At 39.9% G+C, this 24,799-nt stretch overlaps 1 protein-coding gene across 1 annotated transcript in view; it reads left to right on the top strand.

Moving 5' to 3' along the window:
• The window catches only part of LOC121588547 (protein lozenge-like), a 282,254-nt gene that overhangs the window by 89,774 nt on the left and 167,681 nt on the right, over window positions 1–24,799 (top strand). Inside the window, exon 3 of the mRNA XM_041906617.1 lies at window positions 9,456–9,653. Coding sequence (XP_041762551.1) covers window positions 9,456–9,653 — 198 coding nt within the window. The remainder of the gene's footprint in view (window positions 1–9,455; window positions 9,654–24,799) is intronic.

The raw sequence follows: 24,799 nt of genomic DNA on the forward strand, positions 1-24,799 counted from the left end.
TTACCCAGCACAAAACCCGTAAGTACGCACTTGAAGCGTAAAATCATAGCATTGCATAATAACAACCAACAGTTCATAAATAATGAAATAGGAGACACCGTACCCTCGTGTGTACAAACAGAACCGTTAACCGTAAGCGTACGAAACAAAATAACGCGTAAGCACAAGAACCCAGAACTGACCTTACAGAATAATTGCAACCATATGTAAACCCAAAAACCTAACCCTCAGCATAACTGATATAAAACAGAAAGCGAAAGTAAAACTCAAAATCTAATTGAAGAGAAATGTACCATATAAATAAAGACACAAGATGAGACCAGACACAGACAGTCAGATACAGTTAGAATGACAGTACGTGCCGTAGTGAAGTTGTGCAGCTAACTCTTTGTCAGTCAAGTCTTAACGTTTGCAAAACTAGTGAAATGTGTAATTAATTTAATTGTGTTGTTCTCCACCTGAAATCCCGATGATATTCAGTAAGATGCGAAAACTCCGCCTTGTGCTTTTAAATTATACCTAGGGAGTGATGTCTAAAGAATGGCACCGTTAGTCTACCTGTCGCGTACGAACCAACATTTTTGTTACATATTAAACACGCATTTCTCACAATGAGTAAAAGGGTCTGAACTTATTGGAGCTGGATGTTTTAAAAATAAAAGAAAACTTTAAATCATCAATGAAAACAATAAAAATGAAATTGAACTCAGGTCGACCATGGTACAAACATTGCACCATTACCATTTGACCATAACTACTTCATGAACATGAATTGTTATCTTTCAGTTTTAAGCCCTTCAAATATAGCACAATGAACAAAGATATGTGTAAAAATTCATCGATGCGTGTGAGAGAGTAGGGCTGATGAATAGAAATGGATGGCACGAGTTTGTGTTCATTATCCCCGAAAAATTTCGCTTGGGAAGACCCAAGCGCGAGGTGTGTTTATTTAGGAGGGGAATTATTAGCGCGTTTGCCGGGCGCCATCATTGAGTACAGTAGAACGTCGATTATCCGGGGGCGGATTAACCGGCGGGCGGCTTAAACGTGCGCATAAATGTGACAGCTGTTGAAACGTATAGCGAACGTTTGCAGCGATAGTCAAATGGGCAACCCGTTTTTTGTACAGCTCTGTAGTGTCTAGTGGTGTTTTCGAAACTCATTTTTGGTCATGAATAGTTGTAAAACCTTTAATCATTGATTAAAATAATATTCTACTAACAATTAATCGATTGATTGAAGGTGAATTAATCATAAAACTGGTGACTTTTGTAATGTTTATATGAATTTGACATTTCTCGGACCATTATCCGTGCCAATCGATTGACCGGCAACCATCCGGTCCCGAACTACCCGGAAATTCGACGTTCTACTGTATTGTTATGTCAAATCGCATACAATTTTCTATACCCCCCTCCAACCTTTCATGATTTTAATACCGGAGACCACAGTATTGTTATGTCAAGTCGTGAAATGTCAATTTGCTTTGAAGCACTTTATCTACTGATATCCAAACACCTTGACCCAAGCGAGTAAAAATGTCACTTTGCAGCTGTGTTTTCGATTGATATTTCGTGCAGGATTTGACAAACGCAACAGTGTACGAGATTCAGACTTTTTTCGGCACATAACCTCAACCACATGTTAGGCATGTTTGCTATTTCCGTTGCACGTCTAGCATTAGATATTTTGAGATTAAATAGTTTTTACATTGTTGATGTTTATATGAATGATACGATACGAAAAAACGCAACGGATTTAAATGCAAACTAAACATGATAGTCGAAAAGAAATACAGTCTGTTCCCGAGTTACACGGTTTGTGCTTTCCCGAGGAATCTGCGTAACTCGATTATCCACGGAAGACGAATTTCACGTTTTTTGACGAATTTATCGAATATAATATACCATTGATTACTTGAAGTTTTTGATTCAATTTAGTACTTTTGTACACTTCATCATTTATTTGATAAGATTTGTGCAGAAAATTCAAATACTTATGGCTTTTAAGCGGTTTCAATTTGTTATCAAAAATGCAATATACTGCAATTATCCGCAGTACGCGATACTCGATATACGCGATTCCGCAGTACGCGATTTTCTTCAAAAGTGACAGTTCTTTGCGTTTACTATAGCTGATTGAGTTTTTCTTTGTCCATTTTGTATTTGTTTATGTTCAATGAAGTATTCAACCTACAGTTTTCACCAGACAAGCTTGAAACGAAATGAAATTCACAGAAAATATCGGTAAACTTCACAATCATCCTAACTTTAAGTGCGTCTTAATGTTGCAGCAGCATTGCGAAACAAAACATGACATCAATTATTAAAAACGCTCGAAATAAGTGTGCGATAACAATGGCAGATAAGATGGAGATAGTTAGAATGTTCGAAAAAGGACAAAGTTACGCATCAATATCCAGACAAACCAAACGACCGCAATCAACAATACGGACCATCATACAATCAAAAGAAACTCTGCTGAATTCTGCGAAAGGAACATCAATGGCAACACGGAACCGCAATCAGGTGGTAGAAAAAATGGAAAGTTTATTGGTTGCTTGGATCGAAGACATGATATCGAAGCAGATTCCCCTTAGTTTGGGATTGATTCAATCGAAAGCAAAATCCTTTTATGATATGTTTTTTATCGGTTGGTTCAACCGATTTAAAAAACGCGCAAATATAAAAAATGTAAAAATATATGGAGAGGCAGCTAGTGCAGATGAAATTGAGGCAGAAAGCTTTCCTGAGTTTCTAGAGAGGCATATTTTGGAAAAATGGTATCTTCCCAAACAAATCATCAACGTGGATGAAACAGCATTACAGGGTTTTCGAAGATTATATAGACATGTTCAGCGATTCTGTAGTGTTGTCATTTGTTTGTTTACACACTGTGCCGCATGGTTCAAATGTTCGTTCTTAAAAGTCATAAAAGTAGCTAATAATCATTCCCCAAGCTGTTTAATACATGAATTAGTTGAAAAAAGCATGTTTTTTTTTTTCGAAAACCGTTTGTTTACCTCCTGATGAGAATGATCCAAGCTGAATTCCAAGAGGTGCGAAAGTGACAGCTCTACAGTATAACCGAACTTGTCAACGCCTACTTCCGAACAATTCTATATCTCGCTGAAAGAGTCTTTTATATGCCTGAACGAATATACAACTCGTTGAACATGTCTATATTATCCTCTAAAACCCTGTATTTTGGAAAAAGATGCCTACAAGAAGCTATGTCTTTAATGATGGAATACGTGCGTCTGGATTTAAGGCACAAAAGGAAAGAATTACCATTATATTAGGTAGTAATATGACGGGTGATTTAGAATTGAATTCCCAAAAACCACGAGCTTTCAAAAATATTGATATTCAATCATTATCAGTTGTATGGAAATTCAACAAGAAGGCATGGGTTACTTGTTCTATTTTTAATGAATGGTTCCATCATAACTTTGTGCCAGAGGTAAAAACATATTGCAAAGATAAAAACATCACATTTAGAGTTCTTCTGTTATTGGACAATGCTCCTGGACATCCCACTGAGCTTAACGAACTTAACCCTAATATCGAAGTAGTTTTCCTGCCACCTAGAACTACGTCACTTTTGCAACCGATGGACCAAGGAGTAATTGCTACATTTAAGTCATACTATATACGACATACAATCACCCGCCTTATCAAAACGATAGAGGAAAATCCTAACACTACTATTCAAAATTTCTGGAAAAATTAAAATATTCTTGCTGCTATACATAACATTTCAACTGCTTGGAATCAAGTGAAATCAGATACTATTAACGCGTGTTGGAAAAAAGTATGCCCTACTTATTTTATGTACGATGAGGCACCGGATAATACCCATGATAAAATAACAAATGTACAAATGTAATAACAAATAGAAGAATCCACGTCTTTAGCTGATATCTTACAGATAGAATTAGATACTCAAGAGATCAGCACCGTCATGTTTAACCAAGGAGAACCTTTGACAAACAATGAACTCATTCAAATGCAGACCTTGGAGGTCTTGGATGAATACAATGATGAGTATGATGAGGAAAATCTGGAAACACACACGAAAATTTTCAGCTGCAAAGGGTTGGAGGCTGCCTTTCAAAACATAGAAAGAGCGCTATCAGAATTTGAAGCAATGGATGAAGTTGAAGATAGGTCCAAAAATGTTAAAAATCAAGTAAGGAAGGAAATAGAAGTATACAAAAATATATAACAGGTCGGCTGATAAATGTTTGGCCTGAGTGCGTTGGTTTGTGGCAGTGTTGTGCTGAACGCTGTCAAAAAAAAAAGAACCAATAATTAATATATGTAGTATGTATTACTATGGAGAGTTTAGCGCATAGGATTAGATCAACATTTACCTTAATATTAAAAAACTGAAAAACGTTTTCTTTTCGTCGCTCATTTTGAACATTGTTGACGAGGCCAGCATGTAGTCTTTGATAAATAGCGCGCACACCTGTAACTTTTTAGACGCCAAGGGTTAGTTGAATGTACTTGCACAAGCACACATGTGAGCAAGAAACTTACCTCAACAATTTGCTACGATAAATCATTCAATAACTGAACTGAATACGGCCCAAAATATAGACGAGCAAAGTACGTCGCACAAGAAATCGCACCTCACTTCAGTACATCCTTCCACAGGGAAAGTGCTGGACAGACTGAGGATGCCTCACACTCGGATGAGCGCGATAGCAGAAAAATCATGGTGGATCGAGAGAGATGGGTAGACTCGGTGTAGCGCAATAAGCTGGTAGATGCATGTGTGTGTGACCAACGAAAGACTTCAGACCCCGCTCCTCGCGTTTTTCATCCATCGTTTTTCGTCACACGCACACACCTCTACACGCGCGGCGGTTTGCCGTCCAAAATCTAGAGAAAGAAGACAGGGCCTCTCGCTTTGGCACACAGAAAAATCTTTCAACAACTTCGGCTCTGCTACTTGGGAAGGTTTCCTACCAACACAAAAGTTCCCTCCGAAACAAAAGCCGCACGCACCAATACCGAGCGAAACGCACACGCGTCAAGAGCCGATGGAAGTAGATCGTACCATGCGCACACATTTGCATTATCAAAACCGGCCGGCTCAAGCTTACGCTCACCAAGAGAATGATAGCACGGCAGCTCAGTGTAACCCAACTTTTTTTGGGACAGGCTTCAATACCAACAACCTGCCAAGGTTAAAAAACAGTGGGTTAGTGTTGCCGTTTATTAAAAAGCCAACGGAACATGGTTTTATTAAACTCCTAGTTGATAGTGGTGCAAATATAAACATTATTTCGGAGATGTGGGCAACTGTGATAGGGAATGAAACAGTTAGAAGTGAAACAAAACAGTTTAAAAGTGTTGCCGGGATAGGAAGTGCTTCGCAAGTAGTTTTTCTTGATATTTTCTCTCCAGCGCTAGAAACAAAATATAAATTTGTGGTGTACAACTTTCACGTCTTTTTTGATGGCATAATTGGGACTGAAATAGTATTTGCACACAATATCAATTTAATTACACGTTCCCGAGAGATCGAACTAACAAAGCCGGACAATAGCAAGTATAAAATACCACTGCATTTCTATTATCCGAAAAAAATCTGTCGTGGGTATAGTAGTGTGACAATCGATCAGATACTTGACGTAGAATCTAACACACACATCGCACACCTAACAGAAGAAGAGCGAGAATCTCTCGTTACAGTTAACCGACCAACACATTCATGCTTTTCACGATACAGACACAAAGCTGACGTGTACCACTAATGTCGAATGTCGAATAAGAACCACAGATGATGCACCGGTGTATCAAAAAAGCTATCCCTACCCCGTCGCTTATAAAAACGAAGTGAAACAGCAAATTTCAAAGATGTTAGCGGACGGTATTATTCGTCCTTCACGATCCGCCTGGAACTCGCCACTTTGGGTCGTTCAAAAAAAGGGAAACAGTGAATGTTCTGACGGAGAGAAAAAGTTACAATTAGTGATCGATTATAGGCGTCTTAATCAGAAAACCATCTCTGAAAAATACCCTATCCCAGACATACAAAATATTCTTGACCAGTTAGGTGGGAATAAATATTTCACTACACTCGACCTTGCTTCTAGTTTCCATCAAATTAAAGTCAATGATCTCGACATAGAAAAAAACGGCATTCTCTGTTAATAGCGGAAAGTATGAGTTTTTACGAATGCCATTTGGCTTGAAAAATGCGCCAGCCATTTTCCAACGAGCAATAGACGATGTGTTTCGTGAAGACATAGGCAAAATTTGCTATGTGTACATAGACGATCTTGTGGTTTTTGGACGCAATTTAACCGAACATATCCACAACTTAAAAGTAATTTTGTCCACTTTGGAAAAAGTGAATCTTAAAGTTCAGCTTGGAAAATCGAAATTTCTTTGTCAAAGTGTGGAATATCTCGGTTATATAATTACGTTGGATGGAATAAGACCTAACCAAGCTAAGATATTGACCATAAAAAACTGGCCAAAACCAACTAATACAAAGGAATTAAGAAGCTTTTTAGCTTTTTTTTAAACCCTTATCTAACCACTTACGAGGAAAAAATAATTCTGATTCTTCACCAATCGAACTAACATCAGAAGAAAATGTTTCGAAAGTATGAAACAGGTAATATCGGGAAACGATATTCTTACGTACCCAGACTTCGACAAACCTTTTCTGCTAACAACTGATGCCTCTAACTACACCATAGGCGCCGTGCTCAGTCAAGGTGAAGTGGGGAAGGATAAACCAATACATTTTGCCTCGCGAACGCTTAACAAAAGAGATGAAAATTTTTCAGAGACTGAAAAAGAGATGTTGGCAATTTATTGGTCGCTGAAAGTTTTTCGTAACTACATCTACGGTCAAAAGTTTAAAATCATAACAGACTATCAGCCTCTAACATTTTCACTATCGTCAAAAAACGTCAATACCAAACTAAAGCGCTGGAAATCTTACTCAGAGGAACACGACTACGAAATGGTGTATACACCTGGTAAAAATAACGTGGTTGCTGACGCACTCAGTCGCGTTCAGATATTTAGCCTAACATCAATTCAGCACTCTGCTGAAGAAAACAACTCAGACATGATTGAATGTACAAAAGCTCCTCTTAACGCTTTCAAGCTTCAAATAGTGTTAGAGAAGGATGCTAATGAGGATACTCTAGTTTCCTATCCATTTCCCGGGTTCAAAAAAGTAACAATTAGAATGAACAATTTTACAGAACAATCTCTAACGGATATTATTAGGAAATACTTCATTCCTAATAAATTAACCGGTTTGAATTGTTCAGAAGAAATCCTAGGAAAATTTCAAATCATTTTCAAATTATATTCAAGCACAAGAATGTATAAGATACGTTTCACGTATCAAAAATATTTTTAGGGATATTACAAACACAGAAGAACAAGAGAACATTATACAAGTTGAACACGAAAGGGCCCATCGAGGCATAGAGGAAAACAAACGTAAAATATTGAGGAAATTTTATTTTCCCAAAATTACACAAAAAACTAGAAATTTCATTAAAGTTTGCGATGCGTGCAATATATGCAAATATGATAGGCGCCCATTGAAAGTAGAAATACAGGAAACACCTATACCAAACCATCCTTTTGAGATTTTGCACTTGAACATATACCAGATAGACGGGGAAAGCTTTCTTTCAAGCGTTGATAAATTTACGAAATTTGGGCGAATGATCCCCATTAAATCAAAAAAACGATTCATATTAGAAAAGCAACAAACGATTACATCATATATAATTACGTCTACTGTAGTAACGGATAACGAAAAATCTTTTCTATCAGCAGAAATTCGAGGGATAATGCTAGACCTTAATATAACAGCTTACATCACACCAAGTAATAAATCAGAACTTAATGGTCAAGTAGAACGCTTCCATTCTACGATTACCGAAATGTATCGCATACAAAAACGTCTACAACCTAACTACTCAACTAAAAGGCGTATGGCGATAGTAGTAGGAAAATACAACGACACTATACATAGTGTAACTAAGAAAATCCCAAAAGAAATCCTTTTAGGAATTTCTCAAAATTCAGCATCTATTGAGGAAATTGACGAAGTTAGAAATAGGATTTATGATGAAGTAATCGTACTATTGAAAGAAGCTCAAAGCAAGCAATTAAAAACTCATAATAAACTAAGGCAAGTACCTCCGCAGTAAGAAGTAGGGCAAGAAATCTTAGTAAAAGATAAAGTCTTCAAGGGGAAAGAAAAGCCCATATTTAAGAGGAATTTCGTGCAAGATGACAAACGTGTCACTGTTCAAAATGAAAATAACTTTAAAGTACACAAAACAAATGTCAAAAATTTAATCATCTCCAAATTACTATGTAACGATTTTTTTGGATTTAAAGTTGGTTCAGGAGAATCAACACTAGAAGGATGGGGCAGTTACCACGCTATAAATATCTTATTAGTATTTGTATAGGTTATTATATACATAGATATAGCGTTAAGTAGTATTGCGTTGATAGTGTTAAGTCTAATTAGAAGTATGCGTGAAACACATATGTAATGGATATTTTTGGTAGAATAAACTCCGTCTGTAAGCAACCTCCGAAGAGAAGCGACTCGACTCGATAACTTGCATAATTTACTCTGCACCACCACGGAAAGATCAGCGTAATTTACACAATATATAAAAAGCTCCTATTCCTTTTTATACAGTTTATACAGATCATCTAGGACCACTACCTTTCCTGCAATCAAAGAAAAAAATTCTACTTGTAGTCATCAATTAATTTACTAAATTCACAAAACTATACTCAGCCACGGACACAAGTAGTAAAGAAGTATGCAATGCATTAAAACAATATTTTACCTATTACAGTCGGCCAAAACGACTAGTGAGTGATCGCGTTACGTGTTTTACGTCGAATGAATTAAAAAAAATTCTTGCAAATAATAATATTTGACACATTATTACTGCTGTTTCTTCTCCTAAAGCAAATGGTCAAGTGGAAAGAATAAATAGAGTAATAAGACAGATTCTAAGCAAAATTTCTGATCTTTTAGATCATGCCGATTGGAGCTCAAAATTACAAATTGTGGAATATGCATTGAATAACACCGTGCACTCGTCAACAAAAAATGTTCCATCCATTATTTTGTTTGGTGTTGAACAGCGCGGTACCGTCATTGATGAGTTGACAGAATATCTCGATGGAAGTATTTAATACCCTATAAATTTGGAAAACATACGTTCTGAGGCCTCATAACATGAACCTGAACCAGTTTTAGGGTCGGTTACACTAGTTAAATGTTATATCAAGAAAGAAAGATGATGGAGATGGTCAGTTTGATATCTATACAAAAGCAATAATAATGTTGAGTTTCAATTTATTGATCCTATCATATCTTAACATCGTGTATCTTTTGCCTTTTTCATAAATATGTGATTTTTTATTTCATAGATATGACCCAATTTGGCCTAAGCTCCACTAACTCTCACTGGAGCTATAGCTCAACGGGTCCATACTCACCGTATCTCACTTCGTGCACAACTCCAACTGCTTCCCAGTTTAACAATCCGTCGCTTGGGTTTACGTGTAGCTCGGGTGAACAGGCTGGTGGACAGGATTTTTCCGCTTCAGCGCGTGACTGCGTTACAAGTAAGTACCTTATATTGATAAGTGTTGTATGTGCGCTACTCGTATTTAGGTTAAAATATCGAAGCTCTTCTATAGCAATGTTCAGCTAATTTGGCTACATGATCCAAAATGAGCCTATAGATGCTCTTTGATGAGCCTATAGAACCAATGCGGCATTACTTTATACGGCATTGTTTTCGTGAATTGTTTCAAATTTTCTAAACTAACTACAATGCAATTCAATTTAATTTCCAACACGCACATATAACGATTTTGAAAAGGATGTTTGTCTCAATTGCTTTTTATTATTATTATTATTATTATTTATTTCATATTGTCAGCCGCCTAGGGTTTCACAATAATATGTCTTACAAACTAAGGAAGAAGGAAGTGTTAAGGATGAGATGTTGATGATAGAGACAAGGACTCAGAAAGACGAGAGCGAAAACTGGACAAGGGGACGTGGTAGTCGAACAAATCATGAGCTTCATTAAATGCTGCGCAAGCTCTCAAAAATGGATCTCTCTGACCAAAAACAGAACGGCGGGAGGGGATAAAAATGGGAGGTCTGTCGCGGAGACGACGAGAAGGGACGTAAATAGGAATGGAGCTGAGGAGCGAAGGAGCATCGATATTGGAAGTCAGGAGGCTGGCAATGAAGTAAGACTGCGCGTGTGAATGCCGGGATTTGATTTCCATCAAGCCCAACATACGACAGCGGAGAGAATAAGAGGGCACAGGTGCATTATGTCCGTGCAGAAATCTACGAATAGCGATACGTGTAAACTTCCTCTGCACTCTCTCTAGTCTCTGCATAGCGACACCTCCAGCCGGGGTCCACGGGGGTTTTCAATTCCAAATTTACATTTAACATTCATAATCTATGTTAAGATTCGAAAAAAATCATCAAAGAAACAAGAAGCGCATGTTTGCTTCTCTTCTTCTTTTTTGGCTCAACAACTGTTGTCGGTCAAGGCCTGCCTGTATCACTCGTTGGCTTAGCTTTCAGTGATTTATGGATAACCCCCCATAGCAGGATAGTCAGTCCTACGTATGGTGGCACGGTCTATTAAGGGCTTGAACCCATGACGGGTAGGTTGTTAAGTCGTACGAGTTGACGACTGTACCACGAGACCGGCCATAAAGCCCCGTGGAGAGCAAGGAAATTATTTTTTTCAAATCTTTCCTATTTAGGTAAATGAAAGGAACATCTTTCCAATACAATATTTCAAAAAGTACTGCTTTGATTTTGAAATTTAATAGTCTTTTGGAAAGGTTATTGAATAACCTTCAAAATGATGCCCTATATATTTTAATTTTTAATTTTTTATGAATGTTTTGGGAATAACTGTAACAAGAAGTTTAAAATGAATTAAATGTTTGTCTTCAACATGGTAAAAATCACAGAGTTTAGTATATTAATGTTTTCCCTTGTACTACACATTATAGAATGACTTATTATAAAGCTTGTGTCCAAAAATCTAGATGCAATTTTCGTAACTTTAGAAGTTACATCACATTTTGTAATTACTTGTTTTCAAGAAGTATAGGCCATATTACTTCTTCTAAAAGTATTATTCTGGAAGGGATAGTAAAGAACAAAGTTTATTTAAATAGCAGGCATTTATTTGAGTTGTGATTTTTTAAAACTGCAATTATATTTATAGGAGGGCCAAAATTAAAAAAATCAAGAATAACATTATGAGAGTGAATTATAAATTACAGCTAAGATGTTAACATTTTTTGTAGCATTTTCATAGTTTCACGACCTGTTATAAACCGTGTAACTAGTGGTACCGCTTTAATGTTAATAACAACTTCGTTCGTTTTTACAGTAATACGACTTTGTTTTTGTGATTTGATTTTGCTTTTGATTTTGTTTACAGCTAATTTTTAAGATATATTACTATCTGCAAGGTCTTATAACATGTTAATTACATTATAAATTTACTCTCTTATGATTGAAAAAAAAGAATGATACTTAAATTTCAGTTGTAAAATACGTACAGCTAATTTCCGGTACCAGTACAAGTAAAAGAAGAAAAAGCGTACAGCTGTTAGAAAAGCGTTAATTTATCGAAATGTAGTTAATTATGTGAAATTTCAATAATTTTAAAGGCAAAATAGAATATAATATGCTCATTAAATAGGAAATATTCAAATATACTAACAACATTTTATCCCGGTGTTTGTATGGTGTGCTTCCACTGTGCACTGTAGGCTAAATTTCCAATTTGAAAAATCCCAATACAACATTGAAAAATGTATGACGAACGTACACGCAGCACCCAATGACAGAACATTCCATTTCCATAGTTATGTTGAAATGTTTTTACGGAATTGAATTGTTTGCTTATGGTGTTGAGTTGGCTAGGAAAAATCCTCTAATTCATGAAACGTCTAGGTGTTTCCAGGATCCATTCAGACCTGTCGTTATTGACATCGAAACCATAGCGGAAATTGTATCGAAGTCGATGTTTTGGTCGTTTTGATGTAAAGCATTACAGTGTTCTGCTATGAATAATTGAGTTCTGGTATGTGTTAATATAAATAAAGCACAATCATTAGAACTCAAGTAAACCAAATTTCATGTACCAATAATCAAAACGATATTTAAAAGAAAATCTTCTTCTTCTTCTTTTGGCACAACAACCGTTGTCGGTCAAGGTCTGCCTGTACTCACTGGTGAAGTGAGCTAGGCTTTCTTTGACTTATTGTTACCATAGCAGGATAGTCAATCCTACACGTATGGGGGCACGGTCTTTTCGGGGCTTGAACCCATGACGGGCATGTTGTTAAGTCGTATGAGTGGACGACTGTACCATCAGACCGGCATTTAAATGAAAATATAGTAGAATAAATCTTATCGTACGATTATCGACAAAGAAATTTTATTATTTCTAACGAATGTTCTTATTTTGAAAGCGTGTTTTTTAAAATAATCTCCGATGATTTTTTAAATTTGTTTTGCTTGACATTCGCCTCGTCTCCGATAGTTCAATCAAAAATATCTTTTTAAGATACAAAGACAAAAAAGGGTAAATATACCAATCGTGGAGCAATTTGTAGTGATACCAATGTGTCTTAATACATTTGAAGTGTCATTTAGTTCAACATATAATATTTTAACATTCAGTTTTTCCGCGAGTTATGCGAAATATGCGTTCCGAAGACATTCGTGTCATTCGGATTGTTGCGTAAATGTGCGTCCATACTAGTAATGGAAATAGCTCCTAAAATTGTTGAATGAAACGAACCTGTCAATCTGGAGTAAAAGAACGGAACGCGGAACGCAGATTCTATTCTGCCATGGTTACGCTTTTTTTTCTTGCTCACTTTGTATATGATCATCTTGAAAGTATCCACTCAATATAGTGTAATATCTTTTATAGGCAATAATCACTCCGTTTCAATTCAAACAAAGCTAAGTAATAGTTTATTGAAAGTGTAAAACTATTCTACTTCTAAAAAACGTAATACCGCTACAAAGAACATTTTTAATATAAAGGTCCAGAACATTAAAAGGTAAAGAACATCAAAGACATTAAAATTGGTTACCCGTCGCTACAACCGCTTTGCGGTCTTGGCTTAAAAGACATTAAAAGGTCAAGGTTAAAAGGACGTTTGATTTTTTTTGTTTTTAACTAAAATTGATCTTTTTTTCTGCGGTATACTGTTAAATAAAGAAGTAAATCAGATATATTGTGCTATGTAAATGCGTTTTAATGATAAGTAAAATAACCAAAAAGTTTAATCGGATTGTTCATAAAATTACACTGCCTGATTGAATTATTAGTTCTTAACAGAAGCAAATAGCATCTTCCAACATCGGTCTATAAAAAACGCATAGAGTGTTAAGCTGTTTCTGTTGGGTTGACATTATATTGTATGGTGCACTATCGGAGTGTCTAATTGACGGGTAGTGCACTTTAATTGTTCATAAGAATAGCGTTGTTCCACGGGCCAATAAACGGTGTTTAACAAAGATATTACAGAAGGATAAACTTGTCGTTCATCTGAAGTATTTAGCTGCTCTAAGAAGATCTCATGTACAAATGCGTTTATTGAAGATGCATGAGCTTAGCATCCAACACAAAGCAATTCATTGATTGCCACAATCCAGTCCAGATAACGCAGTAATACCAATAAGATATAGATGACAAAAGAGAAGCAATTCATTCATTGCGTTTACCACTAGCGCAGGATTCTCTCTTAAAATTTTGATGATTAAATTCTCACCTCACCAAAAATTTCTATCCTTTTCTGGCTTCATGGCGCAGGTGTTTAACCGTTATCTCTGTGATTGAGAGGATATGGCTTGCGCTATTAACAACCACACAGACAGAATAAGTATGTTTATCCATACTAGAAACCAGCAAAAGAAAAGAGAACGATGTTCTTTACCGGGTCGAAAAGAACACTGAGAGAAACAGGTTCAAATTTCACATTATCAAGCTTTTCAGACTGGATCGAGAAGAACGCTTAGAGAAACAGGTTTATACTGCACCTGGTACAAGTTTTAAATTTTAAATTTTAAAGCAAATCGGCTCATCAAATCAAAGAGAGTAGAATGTCGATCGCTCTAGGCCGGATCGCAGAGAGCACTGAGAGCATCCGGTTCAGCATAGAACGCAGAGAACACTGAGAGCATCCGATTCAGATCGTATCAATAAGATCGTTGATAGCAGCCGGTTCAGGTCGGATCACAAAGAACGGTGGCAGTAACGATTCCGTTTGAACCAGCTTAGGTTAAAAATAAGCATTGTTGCTACGGATGTAGCTATCTATTTATAATGAGTAGCTTGGTTTTTAGAACTGGATTTGTGTATTTTATATTAATTAGCGCAGTTTAAAAATTCGTCTGTTCTTTCTGGCTAAACTTTTGCTACTGGCCTAACTTTCTCGATGGCGCCTATTTCCCGAACAGCTGATCGGTCTTGACCGCATTTAACCCCGTTTCGCGACCGCTGCCGAACATTTTTAGCCTAATTGGCCCTAATTTTAATAAGCTAGCTGTTTCGCCTTAAGGGTTATCCTTCTGTCCTTGTCTGTCTGACAACACTGTTGTGTCTCTAGCGGTGGACTGTAACTTGAGAGGGTGGGGTAGTAGTTTTCTTTCACCATAAATCGTTGATGTCTTGAATCTTTCTTCGTTGATGTCGCATGCAAGACTAAAGTTCATTTATTATCACTTCAATGTGTGCGTGTCGCACTCCGAATTCTACTGTCAAAAAATATGCAAACCCAAGCGACAAACCCAATCCCTGTGACATTTGTCAGTTTGCCCAAGCAGCAAATGCAATGCGCAACTCGCACAACAAACACCATCTGGTGTATTTGCCACATCTATTCGAGCTGTCCTTGACAGCTCGTTGTTCTTATCAACACTCGCTTGGTTAATCCACACGAGGTCGATATCGTGCCAACAAGCATCGTGGTCCGGATGATTGCATGCTGGAACGGATCGCACCAGGCAGGTTCGGAACGCAACGTGCATCACTTTTCACGTGCATCACTATGCAATTTCACGCTGTTAAGCGTTAACATGGCTGACACAATTCATGCATAAATTTATATATCAACTTTATACGGTATAGTGCGATGATGTTTGGTAACATGCCAAGTAGTTCACGCATCGCGTGAAAATATTCACCGTGAAACAAATATTCACGGCACAACAATATTTGGAAAATTTTCCCAGAGCGTTTTCATCCTCCGTTCTAACGGTCCAAGACTCGTGTCGATAGAGAACCTCCGGACGAATCAATGTGAGATATATCTCACATTTCGTGTTGGCTCGAAGTCTTCTGGATCTCAGCAGCCTGTAAAGCCCCTAATATGCCCGATGTCCCAGAACAATTCATATTGGGACTTCGCTGCTGATGTCGTTGTCCAAAGTAACGACCATCCTAAGATAACAATCTGTACTACCTCGAGATAGACGCCGTCAACTAATACACTGCTTCCCAGATGGTCTGAGTCTCCGGCAGGCAGGTACTTTGTCTTCGCCGAATTGATTCTCAATCCAATTCTTGCTGCTTCGCATTTGAAGAATTACCTCGTTCCGAAGGACTACGCTGGTTTTATCTCGTTCTGGCTCGCTGCAGGACTCTAAAAGGCCAGTGAGCGTACGCCCTACGACGATACTAGGGGAGAGGCCTTGCAAGCTACCCTCGTAAAATAACCAAATGCAACGAACAATCAACAAGAAGAAGAACTGTATAGGATCAATCGTTCCAGACCCACACAAGGGAAAAGGACCTATGAGGAAGCTCGGGACATGGAACTGCAAAACACTCTCGTCGGATGTAAAGACCCGAATAGCTTTCCATGAGGTCTGGGCTCGCGGATTCGAAATAGTAGCACATCAGTCGTTTGACGTTTAACGTAAAAGTCGCTTTCGCAAATCGCTCAGTATATTTTCTTTAAAATCGCGCTGTTTATCACACTATTTTTCGGTTTCTGTATAATCACAGTATTGTAGAACATCGTTCGTATATCGTGCAATAGTGCGTTTATCTCTGTGACCCTCGCGCATATTTCGCAAAAACTCGCGCATATTTCGCATTTCGGATCGCGTCTGAGTTCGCGCGCCCTGACCACCATCGCTCTTGTTGCTGCAACGACAACCTGCACCGTTTCCCGTAGAATGGCCCGTATTTGCAACCCCTGCACTATGGAAATTGCGGAGGCATCTATCAGCTGCTGCCTGTGCGACTCTCCATTTCATCCGCGCTGCACTTCGGTTCCCGCTGATCTGTTCCTGCGCATGCGGAATATAAACAATTACACTGGTGCTGTATTGGCTGCAACAACGTATTTATGAATCCGCGCATCAACTTCGTGAAAGACGCAGCCATGCAATCTGGCTTCTAGGCGGCAATAACAACAGTAGCCGAAAGCATCAAGACCGTTATGGAGTCATTGACTAACGAAATTAAAACTGGGTTTGCACGGATGAGCCAACTTGACCTAAAAACTCCACGTAGCAGTCACCCTCCCGCAAAAATTCATCGCATAAATCCATCCAAACGTTTGTTTTCCGATGCCACTTAGGACAATCACGCATTGTTTACATTCGGTGCTACGAACAATCAAAGAAATAGCCAAAATAACAATACGAAGCGAATTGACGATATTCAACGCAAAACTCATGCACCACCTGTGATAACTGGCACAAAAAAAGATACAGCATCTTTTCCGATCATAATAGCTCCCGCTCATCCAACGGTGCAAAAATGCGCGCTGTATATTTCCCGGCTCTCTCCCGATACAACCAGTGACCAAATTGTACAAATGGTCAAACAAGCTTTATCCATTGACGATGCTACAGCATACTGTCTTATTCGCCAGGGTACAAATACGGCTACACTCTCATTCCTGTCGTTTAAAGTGTTAGTGCCTTTATCACTACGTGACAAGGCTCTTTCCCCTGACACCTGGCCTCTTGGCCTATCAGTACGTGAATTCATTGACTACCGAACTCAACAGCCGAGTGCAAATTTCCGTATACAACCGCCAATGGGTCTCTCCACCCCTACAACTTTGCCTACGGTGCTAAATATTCGGTCACCGCCACTGCTCGATCACACAATTTTATCGGCACACACTCCACGCACATCACCAACACCGCAAACCCACTAATATTCACCGGTATTCATTCCACGCACATCGCGCACACTTACAGTCACACAAATTATCCTGACACGATTCAAGAAACGAAGAACACCGGCGCTGAAACAACGTTAGTAAATAATGATTGCACTTACCAGACGATTGTTTTTCCTACAACAAACAATATTTTTTCTACTGAGGCAGTGCTTGACGAAAGGCGCACGCAACTTTATGATCGTGAAACCAAAACAAACCATCGCCAAAGAACGGACACTACACTCACACAATCGCACGGCTATCGTGTCAATCCTACAGGGGTCGCCTGCCGTAATAATACTGACGTATTATTGTTCCTGTACCAAAACGTTAGAGGATTGAAATCTAAATGCAATCAAGTATTTGACTATGTTTCTACAACCCACTATGACGTTATTATCCTGACTGAAACATGGTTTGATTCAACGATTGATTCCTCGGAATTGTTCCCGGATAATTATACAATGTATAGAACAGACCGCAGCAGCAAAAATAGTATAAAATCAATCGGTGGCGGGGTTCTCATTGCCGTTGCTTCACACCTACGTACAATACTTTGTCCTACACAGGATACCGTTGAAAAACTCTGGGTAAGAGTTTATGGTAATAAACGTACTTTTATCGCAGTTGTAGTGTACATTCCTCCAGATTTAGTAAACAACACTACTACCATGCAAACTATCTGCTCCACCATAGATAATATTGCTTGTGCAACCACCAATACGCTTCTCCTATTCGGGGACTTTAACTTCTCCAATCTTTCCTGGAACACCGATGATTCTAACGTTCCTGCCCTTCGGATCAATTATGAGAATTCACGAATTACGGATAACTGCCGCTCTTTGCTTGACTACATCTATAGTAATGGACTTTCTCAGGTCAACTTTATACCTAATGCATCGAATAACATTCTCGATCTCATAATTGTCTCTGACGAGATCATACATTATTGTGCCCCACCGGTGATGTCACCTTTCCCCATGGTTGCCGTTGATGTCCATCATCCTCCTGTTGAACTACACTTAACTGGTGCTGGTAATACAGCTCGTTCCTGGCGTTCTACCTCATCACCAAACCGTGAGTCCGGCACACGTAACTACAGGCGAACTAACTTTGTCCGTCTAGCTGAACTGCTACAATCTACTGACTGGTCTTTCCTGGAAGGTAATCCGGATGTTAACTCAGCATTGGAACTATTTAACACAACACTACTGGCGCTTATATCTGATTGCTGTCATCTAATGCCACCGCGTCGCAATCCACCATGGTCTGATGCACGTTTACGCCGTCTAAAGCAAAACAAAGCATCATGCTTTCGCTTTTACAGTACAAATGGAACACAACACTCCAAATTAAGGTTCATTGCTGCCCATAATGTATATAGAAGCTATAACAGACAACTTCATACTCGTTATCTCATTCGAGTGAAATTCTCGCTCATCAGATACCCAACACGATTCTGGATGTATGTTGAATCAAAACGCGGTAACAGCTCGCTCCCCGATGTTCTCACATATAACAACGTCTCCACAAGCAGTAAGGAAGGCATGTGCAACTTATTTGCTGATCGTTTCAAGGACTGCTTTACTACGGATGATGCAAGCTTATCATTAGAAGCTGCTTTAAATAATGTGCCCCGTGATGTTGTTGACATTGATATACGCGATATTATTATCTCGGTAGATACTGTACTACGTGCTCTGCAGCAGGTCAAAACCTCATACAACCCTGGACCCGATGGTATTCCTACGGCAATCCTTGCCAAATGCCGCGAATTTTTAGCAGAGCCTTTGTCTCAAATCTACCACCTCTCTTTTGGACAAAGCACTGTACCCACGGCCTGGAAATCCTCTGTGATGTTTCCGGTGTACAAAAAAGGGGATAAAAACTCTACTGAGAACTACCGCGGTATAACCACCTTGCCTTCTTGTGCCAAGGTGTTTGAGATCGTCATACAAAACTCGCTAATGCATCACTGTCGTTCTTATATTTCTACACGCCAGCATGGTTTCTTTCCTCGACGCAGTGTTACCAGAAACCTGGTGGAATTCGTCTCCACCTGCCACGCAGCCTTTACTTCCGGAGCTCAGATGGATGCAGTATACACTGATCTTAAGGCTGCGTTTGATCGTGTGAACCATCGCTTGCTGTTAGCTAAGCTCGCCCGGATCGGTCTCTCTACTCCGCTGGTGAATTGGTTCAGGTCCTATATCTCTGAACGTAGCTACTACGTACAAATCGATGGTGTCTCCTCCAACGTTTTCGAGAGTTCATCTGGCGTCCCTCAGGGCAGCAACTTGGAACCACTGCTGTTCTCGCTTTTTATTAACGACGTCACACTGGCCATTACGGAAGCAGATTGTTTGCTTTATGCGGATGATGTTAGGCTGTTTCGTATCGTAAGGAACACTTCCGACTCTCTTTCTCTGCAAAGATCGATTGATGTCTTCTCTGACTGGTGTATCAATAACGATCTGCTAATTTCTGTTGATAAGTGTACGTCAATGTCTTTCTTTAGAATAGCTAGTCTGATAAGGTATATCTATAGCATATCAGGGACACAACTACCGCGGTGCAATATGGTCAGGGATTTAGGAGTCACCCTGGATCGCAAACTAGATTTCCGACAACATTACTGTGATATTTTAGACAAAGCTAACAAAATGCTAGGATTTATTCGTCGACATTCGAGAGAACTCAATGACCCACACTGCCTGTTAACTCTGTATAAGTCCTATGTTCGTTCCATTCTTGAGTTTAGTTCTACAGTTTGGTGCCCGTTCTCTAGTGTTTGGTCCAATAGAATAAAAGCTGTCGAAAAGAGAGTTACTCGTATTGTCCTACACTTCACTCCGTAGCGTAATGTAACCCCTCGTCCATCGTATCATTCTCGTTGTTTGTTGTTTGGTCAGGACACACTTGCTAGGAGACGTGATAATGCCCAATGTACGTTTTTATCCAAACTTATTGTCGGTGAAATAGATTCGCCATAACTACTGGCTAGAGTCAACATAAATGTCCCTCCTAGAGTGTTCCGTAACTACACACTACTAAGAACTGACCTTACAAGACGTACATACAGCGAGAACGACCCAATGACTGCGATGGCCCGTAAATTTAATCAGCGTTACATGTTATTTGACTGGCACCTACCTACAAGATTCTGTTGATCCGTCTTGTCATTGTACACTGCGTTAGTTATTCAAGTTCTAGTTTTAATTCAGTGCTAAGGCCGCTTATTGGCCAATCACTTAATACAATAAACAATACAACAATTATACATGTGCACAGTCCGCACCTTGCCAGCATCGATGACGAGAAGGAGGCCTTCTATACGCAGTTCGAGAGGGGGTACGACTGGTGCCCAAAACATGACGTGACGGTCGTCATCGGGAACCTTAATGCTCGGACAGAAGGAGGCTTATGAACCAACGAGCGGAAGTTTCAGCGTCCTTCAACTGACAAATGACAACGGCCTCAGGTTGATAAACTTTGGCTCCACCAAGCACATGAGCATCTGCAGCCTCATCTTCCAGAATATAAGCCACCTTAGTTATACCTGGAGACACCCCACTAAGGTGGTGATTCAAAGTCCCAGATCGACCACGTTCTGATTGACGGAAGGCACTTCTTGGATGTTGTCGACGTCAAAACGTAAAGAGGCACATTTCCTAATCATGGTGAAGCTACGCCAGAAACTCTTCGTGATTAACAACCAACAGCGTCAGCCCACCCCAAGTCTCAACCTGGACTGGTTGAAGTTTGTTATTGTGGCAGAAAGGTACGCGACAGCGCTCGGGGAAGCGCTTCCGGCCGACAACAACATCGCCGCGATGCCCCTTGCAGACCACTGGCGTATGGTGGAACGAGCCATCAGTACTGCAGCTGAACACAAGATCGGCTGCTTACAATGCCGAGAGAAAAAGCAATGGTTCGAAGAAGAATGCAGACGAGCACTATCCGAGAAAAATGCAGCGCGCGCCCGCATGCTACAGCATGAAACCCGTCAGACGACTGAGGAAATAGTAAATCCTGCCCTTGCAGTTCTGAAGAGTCAAATGAACAGGTTGGAGTTGGAGCAGCTAGCCCAGTCGCTTGTTCGCCCGAGGGACACCCGCTTGTTCTGCAGGAGATTGAAGGAGGCGCGGGGCTCTGAAAGGTGGAAGTGCTACTTCGAACGACACCTGAATGGAGCAGAGGAAGGAGAAGCTGGTGCAATTAGCTAAACAAGACAATCACCACAGCAGCAGCTCAGCAGTAACAACAGCGACAGCATCGGTGCAGATGACGAGGTGCCCCCGCCATCTCTGGATGAGATTGCCAGCGCCATCAAGCAGCTTAAGAGCAGTAACTTTGCTGGCAGTGATAGACTTGCGGTCAATCTCTTCAAGATGGGGTCGGTGAGGTTTACCGCCGAAATGCATCGGCTGATCGTTAAAATCTGGGATCAGGAGGAGCTAGCGCAAGAGTGGAAGCTGGGTGTCATCTATCTGGTCTACAAAAAGTGCAACAAGCTGGACTGCTCGAAATTTCGAGCCATGACAGTCCTTAATGCCGCCTACCAGATCCCTACGCACCACCACCACCATCGACTTCCAGGCGGCCTAAGACACCATAGACGGGAAGGAGCAATGGAGCATCATGCAGCGGTACCACTTCCCTGGGAAGTTGATCCGGCTGTTAGAGGCCACTATGAACGGGGTGTAGTGCAAGGTGAGAGTATCGAACTTGACGTCGGAATCGTTCGTATCTCACAGGGGTCTGAGGCAAGATGACGGACTCTCATGTCTGCTCTTCAACATCGCCCTGGAAGGTGTTATTCGAGGCGCGAGGCTGGACAACGACATCCGTGGCACGATCCTCTACCGGTCTTTCCAATTTCGTAACTTCGCGAATGACATCGACATCATCGGCAGGACTACAGTGAAGGTGTGTGAAGCGTATATCCGACTCAAACGTAAAGTGTATAGTACGAATTATGAATAAAAGAACTAGTGAGAGAGTGCTATGCACTAGGGCCCCTGAACATAGGACGTTGAGGCCTCAAAATTAGATGCCACGTTTCCAAATTGTGTAAGAAACCATAATCGATTCCAAACCGTCAGTGCAGGAAGTTCGACCGGGTCGGACCAAAGTAGATTCAATCCGATTCGTGAGTGCAGCGGGTTCGAATTGAAGTGCATGAAATCATGAGGGACGCAGTGATTTTAAACCTTTTCGTAGCTTTTGCCCCATGTAGGATGCATGTAGGATTTCATTCTACTCGAATTGGTATCGCGTACGCATTTCACTTACCGGTCGATAAAATTATATCGATCGATATGATTACAGATCGAGTAGTTTCGCCACCTTTCAAATTGGCTTTGTTTACTTGAGTTTGTTTACAAATGAGCACGCTAGTTGGCACCATAAAACGATTCCAGAAAGTGTTTAATACCGACGTCACGCGACGCGTACACTGAAAAAGTTTACACTAGATTTGTATGGGAGAGCGAAAACTTCCTGTAAAAATATTATAGGGTTGTATGGCTGAAATCCAGGTTACGCCAAAGTTTACGCTTCGTGTGACGTCCGTATACGTTTAAAATATGTTTCTTCTTCTTCTTTGGCTAAATAATCGCTGTCGGCCAAGACCTGCCTGTACCCACTAGTGAATTGAGCCTGGCTCTCAGTGACTTGTTGTTACCATAGCAGGATAGTTAGTCCTACGTATGGGGGCACGGTCTATTCGGGACTTGAACCCAAGACGGGCATGTTGTTACGTCGTACGAGTTGACGACTGTAACGCCAGACCGGCATTTGTAAAATATGTTTAAAAATTTTAAATGTTACAACTTTCGTGGGTTTTCTGTATTGTTCTGTATTGCAGTTAGATGCGTACATTCACAGCTTGAAATTTGCGTGTTTAAATACAGATTCATCAAACTGAGCTGGCAGATCAGCCGGAGCTGCCGTCGGACGGCTGCAGACTAGTGATTCCGGTAAATAGCTTCGACAATTCCGGCTACCGACTAGTGGCTCCGGATGGCTCTGAATGGATCAGGAAGGCTCCGGTAGGTTCAGGACGCTTGCGGATTTTTGCGGACGACTTCAGATGGTTCAAGGTGATTCCGACGATTCTGACGGCTCCGGTCGCCGACAAGGGACTCCGAAGCCCGGACGTTGCCGAGCTTGGTGTAAAACATTCCGGGTCGTATTCGGTGATGGTGAAGTAAATCGTCAAACGCTTGTGGTTTTAACTTCACCACTAGGTAGCTGTCCAAGATGATTTAAATGCAATGGCTACGATAAAAAAATCAGGGCCTAACTCGTACGACTTAAGAACATGTCCGCCATGGGTTCAGGACCCGAAAAGACCGTAACCCCAAACGTAGGATTAACTATCCTGTGTTGATAATAAATAAGTAACTGAAAACCAATCCCACTCGTAGTGCAGACAGGTCTTAACTGACTACGGGGGGATGCTGCAATACGCTTCTCTTCAAAGCAGACGGTACATTTTAGATTTGAACTCATGACGGGCATATTTTTAAAACATGTAGATTGACGGCTGACCAAGGAATCGCCGTTTAATTAACGATTAAATGAACAAAGAAAAATATATCGTCTTGCATAAAATTATTAAGCTTTGAGTTTCAGTATCTTAGTTCCTTGGTACACGCATGAAATAACAACATACCCGTCGAGGGTTCAAACCTTAAATGAACCGTTCCTCCGTAACAAGGACTGATTTTACGGCTGCATGGTACTTAAAGCGAAAGCCTGTATTGTCCATCATGTCCACGTAGAACGTTACAACAAATATTAGTAGTAAATTATCATATTGACGCATTTTTGAAGTAATTTGTTTTCAATTAATTAAATTACTTTACAGTTTTATTTTCTTTTTTTCACTATTCATTTTGTATATTGAGAGCGATTTTTCCAATATTGGGGCCCTTCACCATTCTAGTCAGTTTTTTGTATGGAGTTTGACAGGTGGAGGCTGAAAACATGTTAACACTCCATACAAAACCACTCAAAAAACTACCCTGCAATTTTCAGTCTAGATTATTCTAGCCTCAAAGCTAGAATTAGATTCAAGCACCTGCTCGAAAACACGGTGTTGTTTACATTTACCCCAAGGTGCATTAAAGAGATCACGTGGTGGAATCTAGAATCAAAGTGTATGTAGTCCAGGTGGTTTCATAGCATGTTTTTTAAAACCATATTTGAATATCACTTTTTAACAGAATGGATGAAACTTTTTGTTCAAAAAAGCTTTCTGGAGGCTTGACGAATACTAAAAAAACTGTTAAAATCTTCATTCAGAAGCAGAAGTGATAAAAAATCAGCCTTCTAAATGTATACACCTTTGGATAATCCCACCTGTATATTATACCCACTTAGATAGTTGCTCGAAAACTTCTACGCAATGCAAACAGCTGACAGGCTGAAATTTCAGCCTACGAACGTAAAACGGAAAGGCCCCCATTTATAATAAACTCATGTGAAATATCTTAATGCTTTGGTTTCTA

Source organism: Anopheles merus, chromosome X (genome assembly GCF_017562075.2).
Source record: "Anopheles merus strain MAF chromosome X, AmerM5.1, whole genome shotgun sequence".
In the NCBI taxonomy this organism is placed as follows: domain Eukaryota; kingdom Metazoa; phylum Arthropoda; class Insecta; order Diptera; family Culicidae; genus Anopheles; species Anopheles merus.